Source organism: Lipophrys pholis (assembly GCF_963383615.2).
Source record: "Lipophrys pholis genome assembly, chromosome: 1".
Classification (NCBI taxonomy): Eukaryota; Metazoa; Chordata; class Actinopteri; order Blenniiformes; family Blenniidae; genus Lipophrys; species Lipophrys pholis.
The window spans coordinates 3,135,063-3,151,383 of NC_137635.1; the positions used below are offsets into that span (position 1 = coordinate 3,135,063).

General features: G+C 39.4%; 1 protein-coding gene across 1 annotated transcript; it reads right to left on the minus strand.

Annotated features, from left to right (window-relative positions):
- Positions 1-235: 235 nt before the first annotated feature.
- Positions 236-15,836, minus strand: LOC308122048 (uncharacterized protein). The gene is made up of 7 exons (XM_080483665.1): positions 15,627-15,836; positions 15,247-15,377; positions 14,024-14,124; positions 13,581-13,729; positions 12,506-12,734; positions 12,078-12,298; positions 236-1,552 (listed from the first exon to the last, which is right to left on the minus strand). The coding sequence occupies exons 2-7, from the start codon at positions 15,363-15,365 to the stop codon at positions 1,385-1,387; spliced, it is 987 nt and encodes a 328-aa protein (XP_080339791.1). The 5' UTR covers positions 15,366-15,377; positions 15,627-15,836; the 3' UTR covers positions 236-1,384.
- Between the last annotated feature and the right edge of the window lie 485 nt (positions 15,837-16,321).

Below are 16,321 nucleotides of genomic sequence, written 5' to 3' on the forward strand. Positions count from 1 at the left end.
TGCTTTCAAAGAGCAGAGTGAGCCGTTGATGGATGCCCTCCATCTCACTAATAAGACTTTAAGGAAACATTGTGGCCCAGTAGTGACAAATGACTTTGTATATGGGGTTCATTATTACAGACACTGCGCGGGTATGTTTGGATAAGAAGAGTGTGCATAGCTTCGGGGGAGCAATCACGTAATTTATGAGTGAAAGAAACTGGGTGAAGAATGCATCTTTCCCACCCCAAAATATGGAATTAAGTCTTTAAATCTTTTTATTACAACACCACATTGTACAAACAAAAACCAGTGAAACATCTTTAATTAATAAAAAAACAAAACATGCTTGAAATCATTTAGCTTAGGAGTATGTTGGCTTTTATATTTGAAAGTGCTTTAGGTATAATAAAAAACGCATTTTCATATCAAAGAAAAATCAAGTTACAGTAAAACTTGCATGCACCCACTGCTTATCATATTCAAGAATAATTTCCTTTTAAGTACGTCTCATCTGGTACAGTCACGGCGGTTTGTCAAGTGTGAGAGAAAACACCTCCCGAGGACTACTTGAGTTTTAAATACAAGTGAATACACCCAAAAACTGGAGCAAAAAACAGGCTTAAAAATGTGTTTAAACCAATGCAACTATCAACGATCTGTCCCTCAGGTAAAAACTGTAAACAGACATTTGAAAAAGTAAGTACAGTGTAATGACGTTTCAGGTAGAGATGCCATGCAACGAGATACCATCAACAGAAAGAGCTCCTTTTATTGCATTAGCTAAAGGCACTGATATCTTGATGGAAATAACTTCATTTTGACCGCGACCAGACCCAGTAAATACAATTGCTAGCTGTTAGCGCAGCTGTGCGAGCCGGGTAACTGATGGAAAGTGACTCAGACACAGTTATGAATGGTGCTGGTGGCCGCGGCCGTGCGCTCTCGAGCCTGTTATCGTCTCCCCCGGTGCGGTGGAGCATATTAATAAAGCACCTTACAGTTACACCGTCTAAACAGGCCGTAAATAACTTCCCATCGAGCCGGCGGAGGCAGCGACACACTCGGCCCTCTGTCGTGCCAGAGGCCACCAGAATCTAACAGCCACAATTAACACATTAAACAATTCAGTCCTCCACTGGTGTGACATAATCAGCTGATGGTTAATTAATGGGTACTTTAAAGTGAGGGGCAGCTCTAGAAATCCAAAACAAGAGAAAGATAATCAAGCTAATTGTCTGAAAACTACCTTCATTAACATAATATTGACACTGAGGAAGCACATATAAAGATATTATGACTTGGTAGCACAATATAAGAGAGTAGAAACACTGCATATCAAAAGGCACAACATTACATTTAGGCATTTGTACACTAATTAAGAATGCTCCGATCTGGCAGGCAGTCATGCGCTGAGAGTGATGCTGCGAATGGTGTTTGCTGGGATTTTGGCGTCCGCTTCCTCGCCGCTGATCCTGAAGATCACGAAGGCGTTCGAAGGGATGGTTGTCGTGGCGCTCAGCGATTTACCCAGCCAGCCGCGAGATCCACGCTTGTACATTTTAACGGTTACCTGCAGAGTGGGGAGAGAGTAAGAAAAACTTGATATAAGTAGTATATATATATATATATATATATATATATATATATATATATATATATATATATATATATATATATACTACTTTATATGACTACAAGGTGGCGCTATATTCTGGGACAAGCTGTTGTCAAGTGGCTTGAAACAAAGCGCTTTTCATGCTTGTTTTTAGGCCATTTCCTGAGGTCGTGACCCCGTCTGCAGCCTCCTGACCTCTGGTTAGAGCTGAACAGACACTCCTGACTTTCACCTTTGACTTCAACATGTACAAGCTGTTTCTAACTCGGTGGGCTTTCAGCCCGATAATCAGACTCAATCTACTAATTTGGGGTTGTTGAAAAAGGGACTGTGTTTAATAATGCCAACAATGAAAATCTCTGTCCATCCTCTGATATGACCTCGGCTAACAACTTATACAATGTTTGTAGCCGATATCGGAACGTATGTATTTAAAATTTTTTTTACATAACACGATAGAGCACATTCATGTAAGTAATTTGTTCAAAATACTGATATCAATATAATGAAGTCATATTTTGGGCTACTTGTACTTGTATGTAAGTATGTAATTTCAGCAATACTTCAGCACAGTTTACACCATGTGAGCGACTTAAAATTAAAATCTTCAACAGGTTTTTGCCTATTTTTTCATCTATGTGATAAATTGTTTTCCCATTGTGCAACTTTCATATGTTTTATTGTTTCTTTATGAATTGTGCTTGAATCGAAATATTTTTCACAGGTAAATTAAATCAACTCTCTACGATTATAGATGCATTAAACATTCAATGGGTAAAACAATGACTAATGTTGAGTTTTGAAGAGATTATTTTGTACTATATATATGCAAACATTTAATGGAATACTGATTAGTGACATACTTCATTGCTATTTCCCCCTCTGATCAGTTTTTGTTTTTTTTTTATCAGTGAGAAATAATTGATCGTATCTCAGAAATTGTTCAGTATTCAGTGACATGACCTTCAAAAAATTAACAACAGTAGAATTTTGCTTGAGGGTGCAAAAATATTGAGCAACTCTATTCGAATGGAGATCCAAATGGTAGTCTGCAACAGAATAAATATTAAATTAACCTTGTTCTCACTGTGGGCTTTAATTCCCCTCCACATCTTGAATGGAGTCATACCTCTCTTGATTTTATGTAGGTTGTAGGGCATAATACGCTTTAACACTACATCAAAACTGCCTGTTATGTTTCGAGCCTGACAATAGGAGCCTTAACTAGATTTAGACATGCAGGTAATTGAACCACATCCATTTCAAAAAGAATGCCTCGCTACAGCTCTTGTTTGGCTGCATTTACAGGGGATAACAGAATATTACAGTGCCTTTTCACAGATCCATTTTCTTTCACTTTAGCATTAGGCAATTTTTCAATTATTATTTTTTTTCTCCATGTACTTTCATCCCCGGCTCTCCATAATGTCTGGGCCTTTTAGTTAATGGTAGCGACAGTCAGAGCCCAGTATATCGGCCCTTGTCCATTTTGCAGGTCATTGTGGAAGCCCAATAGGCCTTTTATTACGCCGACATCAAAAGGCAGATAAGCATTAGAGGTGGGGAAAATACCCTGCACTAGATATGTTCCCTCTTTCCTTTGTCTGCTATTGAAAGTGATCATTTTAATAGTGAAGAGGTTGGTGAGCTTCGAGGCTGATGGGAAGTGCGACACCCCTGACAGCCTACGAATATGAGCAAGTCGATAACACAACACGAGCGCACAGCACACCCTGAGCACCTGCACACTCGTGGTGCTAACCTAATTATCTACAACAAAGGCCGCTGCGATTTCAGACACACATCTTTCTACCATTTACTTACTTATTACTGCGCATTAAAACAGAGAGAAAGAAAAAATACCCCCCCCCCCCCCCCAAAAAAAAAAAAATACAACAATTGTGTCTTATATTGCAGCCTTGGCCGGATGCCACATAGCTTGTATTACAAGAGCATCAGACACTTCAGAGTGAGTGAGAGACTATTAATTTGGGATGCACGAATAAAAAAAAAAAAAAGCTTCATGACAGCTGGTGGCAGAGTGGCATATAAACCAAGACAAAGACATCAGTGAGGATTATTATTATTACTTTTTTTTTTTTTTTACAAATAAGAGATTCAGTAATCAGCAATTAACTAATTTAAAAGAACCATAGTTCAGTATTTCATTATATGTAGCTCTACTGATGCACAGATGCAATCATGCATTACATTTAAACCCAAATAGAAAAAAACTAAACAATTTACTTAATGTAGTAAAAGCAGCACAGGAAGCTATAACGGACGTGTAATTTTGCTGGAGCAGTAGTTCTAAAGTGTTGAGCAGAATTCCCTGGAGTTTTGTTTTTTTTAAAGAATAAATTCAGTCACCAATCAATCAACGACACTAAATAGGAATTGATCTCAGTGTGTATGGAGAAAAATGTAAATTCTAACATTGGGACAGTTGCAGACTATATATAAAGGCTTACGAGACATTTCAGATTGAAGCATATAACTGGCACGCGATAAGTCATGCTTTTTATATTAGATGGATCCCTAAAGACTTTAAAAAAATATATCATGTTAAAAACATTAGGAAGGCCTTGTTACATGAGAATTGTGTGCATTAACTGACAGAAAATCACTATGAGAATGTCTTTAAACAGCAATGAAGGGAGCAAAATGTTCTTAATACCCATTTAAATGACTCATTATATATTTCTGTGCGAGTCTTCTGAAACATCTGTAAAGCAGATATGCTGCATGACTTGAAGATTTTCATACAGAGAGGGAAAAAAATGCTTCCACTGTTGGATTGAATTGAAAGACAGGAGTTTTGTGTGGTCGAGACTACCTGCCTGCCAGGTGTTGTTGTAGCAGAGATACAGGAACTGTCACTGCATGTTTCCGTCTCATGCACTTGAGGCAAGTGTTTGAGGATAAAGGCGATAGTGTATCTAAATTACAGTAGCAGAACAGAAGTGTTAAGGAGCTGCTGACATGAAATGTCATCCAAAGAGTAACCTCCATCTGACATTTAAGATGACGAACGCAAGGTCGGAGCAGTCAAATCTTCAGTGGGATGAATGAATCAATGGCCACTACAACGATGTCTCACAAATTGCCAAAAGAAGAGCAAGAATCATTACTATTTCAAGCACCAACAGGTCTGAGTGTCTGCAAAAATCTGTGTGTATATGACACTTCCACGGCGGGAACGAGACCCTTTGGGCGAAGGCTGGGTGTCACACAAAGGGCTGAGAGCTCACCTAACGGTGTCTACCCCGACCGGCCTCTCACTTTCTGTGTCGTGTGAATGACATCACTCCTCACATTTCAACAAGACAAACTCCTTCTTCTTATTTACCGTCTGCTGATAGTCATAAATCCTGCCTCTGGTTCACCCATCACCTTTTGACCTCCTAAACTCAAAACAACAGTTCATTCTTTGTCCGAAAACAAATCTTTACATATCGCTGGTAGCATGTTCCAACTGTTTCCTCTTATGTTTAAGGCACAGGTTAGGAGCCAGTTTTCAGGTATCCGAGAACTGAAATGCATGCTATATGTTGTATTGTTGGGATACATTGCAAACCAACATGTTTCAGTATAGATGTATAAATGTGTCTATCGGGCCTGACAGGTCTGATGAGCATGAATAATGTGAGGAACGGTGTAATTGGGTAGGGACGTGTCACCACCTGTGTGTATTGCCATTGACAAAGTTCAGATTCTTCCTCCGATAAAGTCAAAGAATCCCAGCGGGGTATCCGTCAGCGGGGGCCGTTACCCGGAGCCATAGGTGCAGTGTTTCAGCTGAACTCTGAGTGAGCGTAACGCCACACCGGCCTCAGACGACGGCCCCTTTGTTCCACGCTGTGTCTCAACCAGACAGAGATGGGGAGGAACATTGAGTAACACACCTCCGGCGCACCAAACATCTTTGTCGACAAGCCAAATGTCGTGGAATCAGACCAGAAAAATGCTTTGCCAGGCAATTAGAGAAACACCGTGTGGTTTGGCTCAGGGGACGAATGTAGTGGAAATCAGCTATGAAGGGGTGTGAATTACAGGATTTGAAATCAGATGAAGGAATGAGGAAAGTCATTCTTTCTGGTCTGATTCATGGCTGATGATTTCTTCAACATTGCTTGAGTTTAGAAAAAAACAAATGGACTTAATTGATAATCATTCAGTGATTATATATATATTTACAATGGCTTTTCTTCTTTTAAATGAAAATGTTTGAGGAATCTTATAATACTCTATATTAATGCATGTGTATTTATTATGACTTTTATATTCTACATGTTGTTTGTCCAAATTAAAAATCAAAGATTAATAAAGATGTATAAATAGTATGATGGAGTATTGTTAAGCACAATCGTCTCACACAGCAGGAACATCCCTGGTTAAAGTCCTTACTGTGTGAAGTTTGCATGTTTTCCCTGTTTGTGCACGAGTGTACTCCAGAACTTTAGTTTCATTCCGCAGAATGAAAAAAAACAAACATTTGAGGTGAACTGCTGACTTGCTAAATGTGAAAGTGTGCAGGGTGCACATCCTACCAAAAAGGAGGGATGGGTGTATAAATAGCAGTAGTATGTAATACTAAGAAAGAACGACGCGAGAAGAAGCAGAACTGATTCAAATTGCTTATTTAGGTTTTTGATGAAACAAAAGCAACTGGGATTATTTATTTATTTCATCTTGCTGATGTAATCTTATCGTATCAGTGCAAAAATGCTTGATTAATACTGTATCTTACTGTATTTCTTCAATTAGCGCATTAATTGTTTAGTTATTTAATATATAAATAATGTAAACATAAAGCAGATAGTTTATTGCTATTTGCAGTTTGCTACAGTACAGGCACATTTGAATATTTGTGCTTTTACCAGAGTCAATAAAACCTATATGCATTAAAAAATCCACAATAGGACGAGACTTGGGAAATAAAGACTTGAGACATATATGGAGATAAATAAAATACACATTATAAATACAAATGCATGGAATTCAATGCCATCCAATATTATTGTAAATTATGTCAATATATGAAGTGGGGATATTGCACATGTATAGTGAGCACAGAGCACATGATTCTTTCTTTAAATTACTTTTGTTTCGGGGTGACCAAAAGTTGAAAACGTTGCGGTAATAAATCCCCAGCGAGACAAAACCAGCCAAAGGTTGAACCTACATTCAACACCGACGCAAAATAAATTCCCATTAACTATCTGATCAAGTAACTGCACTCTGAAGCATTTCTACATCGTCATTATTGAGCATGAAAAGCGTTAACAACACAACCGACCTCATACATGCTGCAGGTGTGGGACTTCCATTGAGATGCCTGAACTTTGGTTTGCCAACATCATTAACTGCGTTTGTCTAAAGCCATGAATGCAAAAAAAAAAAAAAAAAAAAAGATAAAGGTCAGAATAGTTATGTCTCTGCTTCCACATAGCCTACCTCAGCTAACAGGAAGCCATTAGACCCTCGGTAATAACCATTTACATCCAGTCACCCTGTTCTGACTTTATTTCCCTCTACATAAGTGCATTTTCTGCAAGAGGTTAAAATATGAATCCCCTCCTTTTTCTCCTCAATGGGTCTGGTTGTCTGGCTGACTTGAGAGGGCACAATCTATGACTGATTTAATTTGCTCTTTACGAACATCTCTAACAGTATTACGCCCAGAGCATACACTGACTGCCCCCATCTGACTCCATTAGGTCCCAAATCAGGTTTAAAGACCATATTGATGCCGTCCGTTATTAAGGGTGATTATCAAAACAACAGACAATGGGCCAAAGTGTCTGTTAACTAGTTTATCCATAATTTCACATAACTGTAACAGATGGCAGGGCTGTCAATTACCTACTGTATCTGTTGCTCACAGCAACCACACACTGTCTGGATATGCAGCACATCAGCTTTTACATTAAAAGAACGATAGTCTGCTCACAGGTGGCCATGGGAGAAAGACTGCACGCACAAAGGACATCATATTAAAACTTAAACTCAGAAATGCATCAACTCAAGAAAGCAGTGAATTAGAACATTAAGTGTGGGTGGTTTTTTTTAAGCTTCAGTGGGAGCTCTTTCATTAAAAAAAAAAAAAAGAAACCCACCAAAGACACTATAAAACTCTGCAGTTGCCGTTCAGTCCACTTCATCACCTTTATTCTCCTCAATTAACGAGAATGGCTTTTGAAGCTGTAATTAAGTGCCTCTGCTCCACTCAGCCTCTTCATTATTCATGAATCCCTATTGATTATATCTTGGAACCTATACTGTGGGGGATCACTGTAATATCCTGAATCCACAAAACAAATAACTGAGCTCACAGAGATAAAATTAACATCTTGGCCACTGACCAAAGAAAAGTTTTCTTAACACACTGAATCCAGTAATTATCAGGAGTAGGAAAATGTGCGAATCTGAAATAAACCCTCATTGAAGCCGGTAAGATCTTATTAAATCACCAAAGAAAGAGCGCAAAACTTTTAATACTATAGTAATTAATAATTAATAGTACTATCACTAATATTATATTTACATGATCTTTAAAAAGGTTTCAAGATTCATTGAAATTTAGTTTTATTACATTTGTGCCATATCCACAAAAGAATATAACAAAATGATTATAATAACTAACATTGTTCTCAAGAGTGATGGAAAAACCCATATATTTTTAAATATTTAACATGAAAAACTCCACTATTTTCAGGTTATGACAATAAATAACAAAGATAACCATTGATTTATCATATAAAGTCACACATTTGTTTCATCTCTGACTATAATTCCAGTTTGTTCATTTTGTTGTAAATTTTTAGTTTTGGAAAAATAATATGTGCAGAATTTTTTAATACAATATATTTTAAATAAATATTCACTGTATTGAACATCTGCTTGGTTATTTTCAGTTGTATTATAGACAATAATTGTACAAATATTAGTTCAATATTCAATAACTTTCTTTCTTTTTTTTTACTAAATCCAGTCCTGTATTAATGCTTAAGTGATAGGTCAGCATCACAGACAATATTACACTCGGCAAATCCCATCTCATTCCACATTCAAAGAAATGACTTTCTAATGCATATTGATGGATTGGAGCTATATTTTAAACATGTATTCACACTCACTGAATATGTGCGTCCGCCTGTGTTAAATAGGAATGCGTAAAACATGATCTCAAGCGGTTTATGTTTAACTAAATTAACAAAACAGCAGCTGAAGAGCCCTTTAAAATGACTGGTATTGCATGCTGGGTGATGAATTGGGAGGAAACGCATCGAGTCATCTTCAAACTGACAGATGTAGAATCTCTCCACGGAACTCTTCACTGGCCGCTCAATGCTCGAGAGAAAAAATAGATTTTATCAAGTTTAATCACGCGCTATTACGAGTCAGCTTCCACCACTGCTTTCCACGGTATGAGTGCCGGTGTCTTCACTAGTTCATTACTGACACTTGCGGTTCTGCAGCTCTCCTCTGGTGTGTAATTGCATGGTTAGCTTTGCCTCTGTAGCTTCCTACACACTCTGCTGCAAATTTTTTCCAATTTCAGCTTTCTTTCGAGAGCGACACGGCAATCAGAAATCTGAATATCGGGCAATTTATTTATTTTTTTTACTTTTTTTTTTTTTTTAAATAAATGCCATCGAACTAAATAGACTTTTTCGTATAGTTAATACATCTGAAAACTTTTCTTGAAAACTTTTTTCAGTCCAGAGGTGATCCATGTAACAAGTTTAGATGGAGACTTGACACAATGGACTCTATCAGTCATTATTCCTTCACACAAACAGCAGAAAAAGTCAAACTTGTGCGTATGCACTTTGGTTTCCATGGAGTCAATATAGCCAGATTTTAAAGTTTTGCATTTGGTATCTGTGATCATATACTTTCATTTGAGTTAATTTCTTTCTGAATCTGTTACAAAGGAGATGCATCCATTTCACAGGGTTTTGTGAGCTGGACAGAATACGTGTGATATAGCTGTATTTTCTATTGATTATTCTAAATGATTTATAGGCAACAGCAATGGGTATTGTGAGTGTTTGCTTCAAATGGCTTAATACATTTTTTCTCGACATAAAAAGAGAGCAAAAAGCCACAGTGGCAGCCAATATTATCTATTTAGGCAGCAGTATTTGCAGGCTGTGTAAATGGGCCTGCTCCTGGCCTTTTGTGTGCCTCCATTCATTATCGCCACAAAGCAGTTGATGTCTCCCCTCTCTGCCTTTTCTGTGCTAAGCACCGAGCGCACCAGGCTGTCCATTATGGGCCTGTGACGCGTGCAGCCTGGGAGATGGCCAAACAGAGAGGAATGTCAGTGTGTGGGGTTAAATTAACAAGCTACATTTGTGTGGAATCTGCAGTCTGTCAGGGAGACGAGATCTATCTCCGGCAACCGAGATCTGATTATTTGTACCATTCTCCGATAGCTGAGATGTTGTCTGTGAATTTGCAGCTTTACGTCTGGTGGCTTTGCTTCTATTAATCAGCTGACGGGGCTGCGTAGTCAAGTTACTGCCGGAGGAACCTCATTGTTTCTCCTCAGCTACGCAATTAGGAGACACACTTAGAAACAATTAAACTTTTAAGAATTCAGGGGTGTTTCTAAAAAAAAAAAAAAAAAAAGGATTATATAAAGAGGCCTCATGAAATATCGAAGAAGTGAAGATGAACAACATCGGTAACCTGCACTTTAATTTATGACATGAATACGTTTTCAGCTCCTTTTCTCTGGTTTTAACACACACACACACACACACACACACACACACACACACACACACACACACACACACACACACACACTGTAATTACCCCTCAATCCATACAAATTGAATGAAGCCCAAAATCGTGGTCTAAGAATATAGACCATAATTAATAAATTACAGCCACTCTACTCAATCATTCTCCACTTTGGGGCATGTAGACATCCCATTCTCCACAGAGTAATTGCCTGAGCTCACAGAAAACACCTAGTACCTCTGTGGTGGCTTTGTGAATGCGTCTGCAGCCACTTCTTCTTACAGCCAAACGCGTGCGCAAATGAAACCGTGAGTCATATCACTGATCTTCTGCTCTGTCTGTGTTTACAAGTAACAAATCAAAATGCATGCATTATTTCTGAGCTCTGAAAATACCAGGGGGGGCTATCAGGTTTCTTCGCCACCCCCAAGCTCCCCCTTACAGCTGCTGCACATATGCAAAGATGGTTCCTTTTTTTTTTCTTAAGACAGTAAGTGACAATGTCAATGAATCGAAAAGAAGGTTATTCATATGGTATAGAAACAGATGTATCTGGAGGTGGAACCATTGAAATAAATACAACGTCATTGTTTGGTATCAGAAATTGGACAAAAATTGACATTTCAACATCATATTTACAAATATTCCCCAAGCTATATTTTGGGTGAACTATAGAGAAGGAGGCTCCCTTCACTGTGCCTTAATATATTTTGTTATTGCATTGTCTGTCCCCTTGGGCTAGGAAAGGGCCCGCTGGAGACTGTCTAATGACTGTTGGGTCATGTATCAAATACACAGCAGCTGGAGACTAGAGGGGAGAGTACATACAGTCTGGGTGTTTTGGGGTTGGGGGGGGGTGGGGGGGGGGGGGGGGGGGGGGCAAACCAAAGCCTGAGTGGGCTTGTGCAGAAAAACCCAGGCTGAGTGGTCTATACACTGACTGTGGGTGTGAATCGGTAATAGATGCTGAGACTGGGACACAGTTACTGCTCTTTAAGAGGCAACATTCTCTTGATTTAATAGGACTAACTGATAACCAGCACTCAGGGACCATCGTTAGGAATTCTAATGACATGTTTGTGGACGAAGCAAAACAAATCTACAAACAGTCTTCAACATTTTATGGATATCATTCTAATCTAATTTAAATCTGATAAATGTGATATATAGAAAAAGGATAATCTGGTAAAATTCTGATGGGATTGTTTTGGTCGAGGCTATAATGTACAATTTGACCAAACAGGTTTCAACAAAGCTTTAATCAGCTTTGTCTATATTATGTAATAAAAGTGTGTTTATGTTGATGAAGTGATCATCACAGCTGTGCTTCACTTCTAAAAAGGTCAACAATTTAATGAGACAGACAGTTAGTTCATGTATAAAATGTTTTTTTTTGTGCCAAACAAAAAAAGGTACAACATTAATTTTAATTTCTCTTAATCTCCCTAACAAATTGTTCTACAATCTCTTGCTAAATCACAGTTTGTTAGATTTATATCCAAACAAACCTCTTCTCATAATAAAATCATGTTGTGTTCTGTTGTCTTAATCATAAATTACCAGATCATGATGCAAATCACTGGGACAAGAGAAACACAGACATAACGTACTACTGCCACCTGCTGGATAATGTTGGGTTTTATATTCTGGAGGCAACAATGAGCGTTTAACCCCAAGGTGCAATGAATGAACCTTGTGGGTTCATGATAGTCTGAGCACTGACCTGAGGAACGTGTCCCAGCAGAGACCACAGCGAATCGGTGGACAGGGTTTTGACTCTGGAGAATTCCAGCGTGTCCGTCTCCTGGCGGTCAAAAGCGATGTACTGGCAGCCCCGGTAGTCTCCTTTCAGCTGATCGCCAGAGTGCAGCCGCACCAGGTCCCACGTTCCCACCTTCCTCAGAACCTCCCGCACCGACTCCATCTGCCTGTACGACAGGTGACCTGCAGGACGCCAGAAACTCACGTAACTGGTGGTTTTTACTGGAAGACGATTCTTGTTCTTGCAAGTCATTTTTATCAGCCGGGAGGATCTGCTCGACGGATTGGTTTTCCGGAAACAACTCAACGATTCATTCATGTGGTGAATTTCTCCGTTAATCACAACATTGTCTTATTCACAGCAATGGATCATTTTAAAGGCCAACTCACCAGAGATCCACGAGGGAGTCAGGGCGTCTGACATCCAGGCCATATAGCCCTCCCTGAAGGATTTCAGGAAGTCGTTTATCTGACCGTAGGAGACCAGCTCCCTCCTCTTCCTCAGCTCATCATCCAGCTCACAATCTGAGGAAAGGAAGACGACCCTGGGGAAAAACAGACTTTGGCGCACAGAGACTCCGCTTCTATTCAGATGGCTGCACAGGTTTGCTGTCTTGGTCTGAAGGAGACAGTAAAGCGTGGATATAACAAATTGTAAATACAAATCATTATCATTTCTTATTATTATAAGTGCACTGAATGGAAAAAACAAATTATTGAGGCTTGATGAATTTCTGTTCACTGAACAGTTAAGTTTTTAGATTGTTTCAATATTTACAAAATGAAGCTCTAAGGTCTATCTGATCAAATATGTTCAGACTTTCATTCTGTGCACTCACATTCATGGGATGTCTCAACACTGCCGTTGGATGATGACCCAACAGACACATAATGCAAATGTCCACTTTTGAATTTTTTAAAAAAAAAGGCCCATTTAAAAAAACTTATGTAACCTCAACTTGGCGCGGACCGTCGAGGACTGCGTGCTTTGTGTAGATTAATGAAGTTAATAGAACCTATTCGAGTGGGATTATTTCAATAATGTGGTGTGTGTGTTTGGCGCCACACTCCTCTGTCAAGCCCAATTTCAACATCTATAGAAATGGAAATGAATGACTCCACACAGACCCATAAGGTGACAGCTGTGTTTAGGCACCTGCCTGTTTTCATCCCCCCACCTACCCACCCACCTCAACCCGTGAGCATAATTATGGCCTTTCAGATGAAGAGTGGCCACTCAGGAAGTTTAGGAAGCCCTGCTGTAGTGTCTGAAATTTCCATATAAATTGTTATGGTGACTCAGAATCTCTTAACCCGGCTACAGAGCGGCTGAAAAACAGTGTGTTGGACAATCGGATGGACCTTGGACTTAAGTGTGCCAGACAGTTTGACATTTAAGGCTTTTCATTAGGCTATTGCAACAGTTTGAGCTAAATGCCTTTTATTTCTTTATTTATTTTTTTACCGTGATCGCTTTAAGGGGGTCTTCAACCTGCTCAATGCAGGTATTGCTAAAGTTTTGGTCCTCTTCCTTCACTTGCACAAGCCAGTTTTGGTTGCGAGCAGACACAGTTCCTCTCCAGACCTTCACATCGACGCAGAAGATTCCTTGCCCTTGGTGAGAAGTAAAAGAAAACATCAATCTAAAGAGAAGGTTCGCACTCCGACGTTTAAATATATTTTGTTGCTTCAGTCTGAGTGTGTTATTCATAGAGGCTTACCGTCACATGCCCCGAGTTACTAGGAAACTAAAACCATTATGACATGTGATTTCCCAACTAAGACTAGTCAAAATGTCATGTGGGGGATGAGGTCTGTTACAAAAAGCAATGACGCTCAGTGTGAAACTGCTGGCGAAGATGATATTTTTTTCGTTAAAATATCAATGTTTTCATCAGAAATACTAACCCGAGAGGATAACAATGCTGATGTCGTCTTTGGTTGCCTGAAATTTGTCAGGAATGCGAAGATTGCAGAACACATCTTCCTTTCTCAGCCCTGTGATTTTCCTGCAGTGAATATAAACAGTAACAAATGAGTTATTTCATCAGTGAAAACCAAAACTTACGTTTTGACCATTAGGATGCAGTGAAACAAGTTGTAGACGCGTTTCTCTAAATAAGTGTTCATGTCCAAGTCTGCTGCTGATAGAACAATGTTGACTAGTTATAACCAGAGTAGTAATGTTGATGTAGTAACTCACTTTGACTAAGATGAATCCTTACTAATCCTGCCAGAGTACTCACTGATAGTAACATAACAGAAGAAACTATCCTCCAAGCTCCCTTTTTACAATTGTTACCACATCGAGTCACTACAACATGCTCTGGAGACTTTGCTAGTTTTAAAAAATAACACTTTTTCTCTCACTACTGGTATTCAAACATGGGAACCCTGCCCTCGAAATGAAGGTTCAATGTGATTGGAATTGATTTTAAAAATTTCGCGCGCTATCATGAAACAGCCTGAGGTGGTCTAGCTGGTTTCTGTTAATGATACCCAGCACAGGATAAAAAGCCAAGGCACATAGGTTTTTTTTTCTTTTCTTCTGATTGGGGCCCAGTCCATCTGGAATGATCTGCCTCAGGAAATTAGGCACTCCTCGTCTATTTCCTCTTCTCAATCTGTCTCGAAAAACACCCTTTCTAATGAACTTTTAACTCACTTGTATGGCACATTTTCACTACTTTTAAGGAGCGTCGAAGTTCTTGACTGCTGCATGGCTGTCATTCAAAATGCTCACACACGACTGGGATGAACTCAGATCGCAATATCTTAACTAAAGACATTTCAACACGTGCACAGACAGCGCCTTGAATAGAACCATCCCTTCTTTTTCTAAAGTTCAATTTCTGTTTTTCACTTAATGTGTATATTTACAATGCATTTTACCTGTGACAAATCTATTCTTCTAAGATGAAAAGCACTTTGAAACGTTAATATCTGTTATATAGGTGAACTTATCATTATTATTATTTATTTATTATTATTATGAAGCCAACACAATATGGTAAAATAGGCCAAACTGAGCTGAAGATGAGTGAATCTTTGTACTTGTGACCCTAGTACCAAACACACACGTATTCCTCTGGTATTGTAAACATCCAGCTCAGGCAGCTTGCAGTACTTACATGACATGTGGTAAAAACAGTGGGGCTGCTGGTGTTTGCTTTGAGCTGGGGCTTGGGGCATTTTCTGGAGGCCTGGAGCTGAGCTGAAACTGGGTAAACAGGCTCCCGAGCTGAAGCATTTCAGTCTTTAACTGGGGGAAAAAAATAAAGAAAAATAAAGAAAAAGACATTTAGTTAGTTTGAACAGCTTCACACGTTTGATGTGTCATTACAACTTTATGTACGCAGATACACTGCTGATTCACTGAATCTTGTTTAGTTATATTTTTATATGTTAAGACGCATAAATCCAGCTTTGTTTTGACACTGGGACGCTTCAGCCAAGAGAAGAGAACAACAGAGCAGGAACAGGACTGCACAGTGAAAACAACCATACATACTGTGGAGATGTCGCTGAACACAAACAGCCTCTGAAGAGAAGAAGGAAAAGTGAGCAGATTCGGTTCCGGTCGGGCAGTTTTCCTGCGTTAAAGTTGCTCTGTGAGTCTTTTTTTTAATTGCAAATGCTGAGCAGCGTAACTCTACCCAGGAACGCTGTTTCACAATGTTCACCCTCCTCCTCCTCCTCTTTCTCCTCCCGTCCTGCGAATGTTCCTCGAGTAAGTAAACAACAGACCACGTGTACCGTCTGCAGCGTCACATTACACCTCCAGAGTCGTGACGTGTGCGACACCAGAGGTGTGCAACATACGGTCCCGGTGCCAGAACCGGCCCACCGGACGGTCCAGTCTGGCTGAATGGAATTTGGAAGTGAAATAACTGCTGTTATGTCATTGTCTTTAATTTAATTATGTTTCATTAAGGTTTTCTGATAATGTCAGAAATTATGTAAAAATGCTGTAGTTTGCATGGATGGTCACTCGTTGGGGAAGCTTTCTATATCTGTGAGCAGTGGTGGTGGAGAGGTTAGACAAGCAGACTCAAATGTTCCCTGGTTCAATTCCCAGAAATGACTGGCAACCGCGATGGACCCTTGGGCAACACCTCTCAACTCACCTGCGCTGTAGTGCAGTGGTGGCCTAGAATCCAGAAAAGAGTCTTGAGATCAAGGGGTTGCAGGTTCGATTCTCTCAGC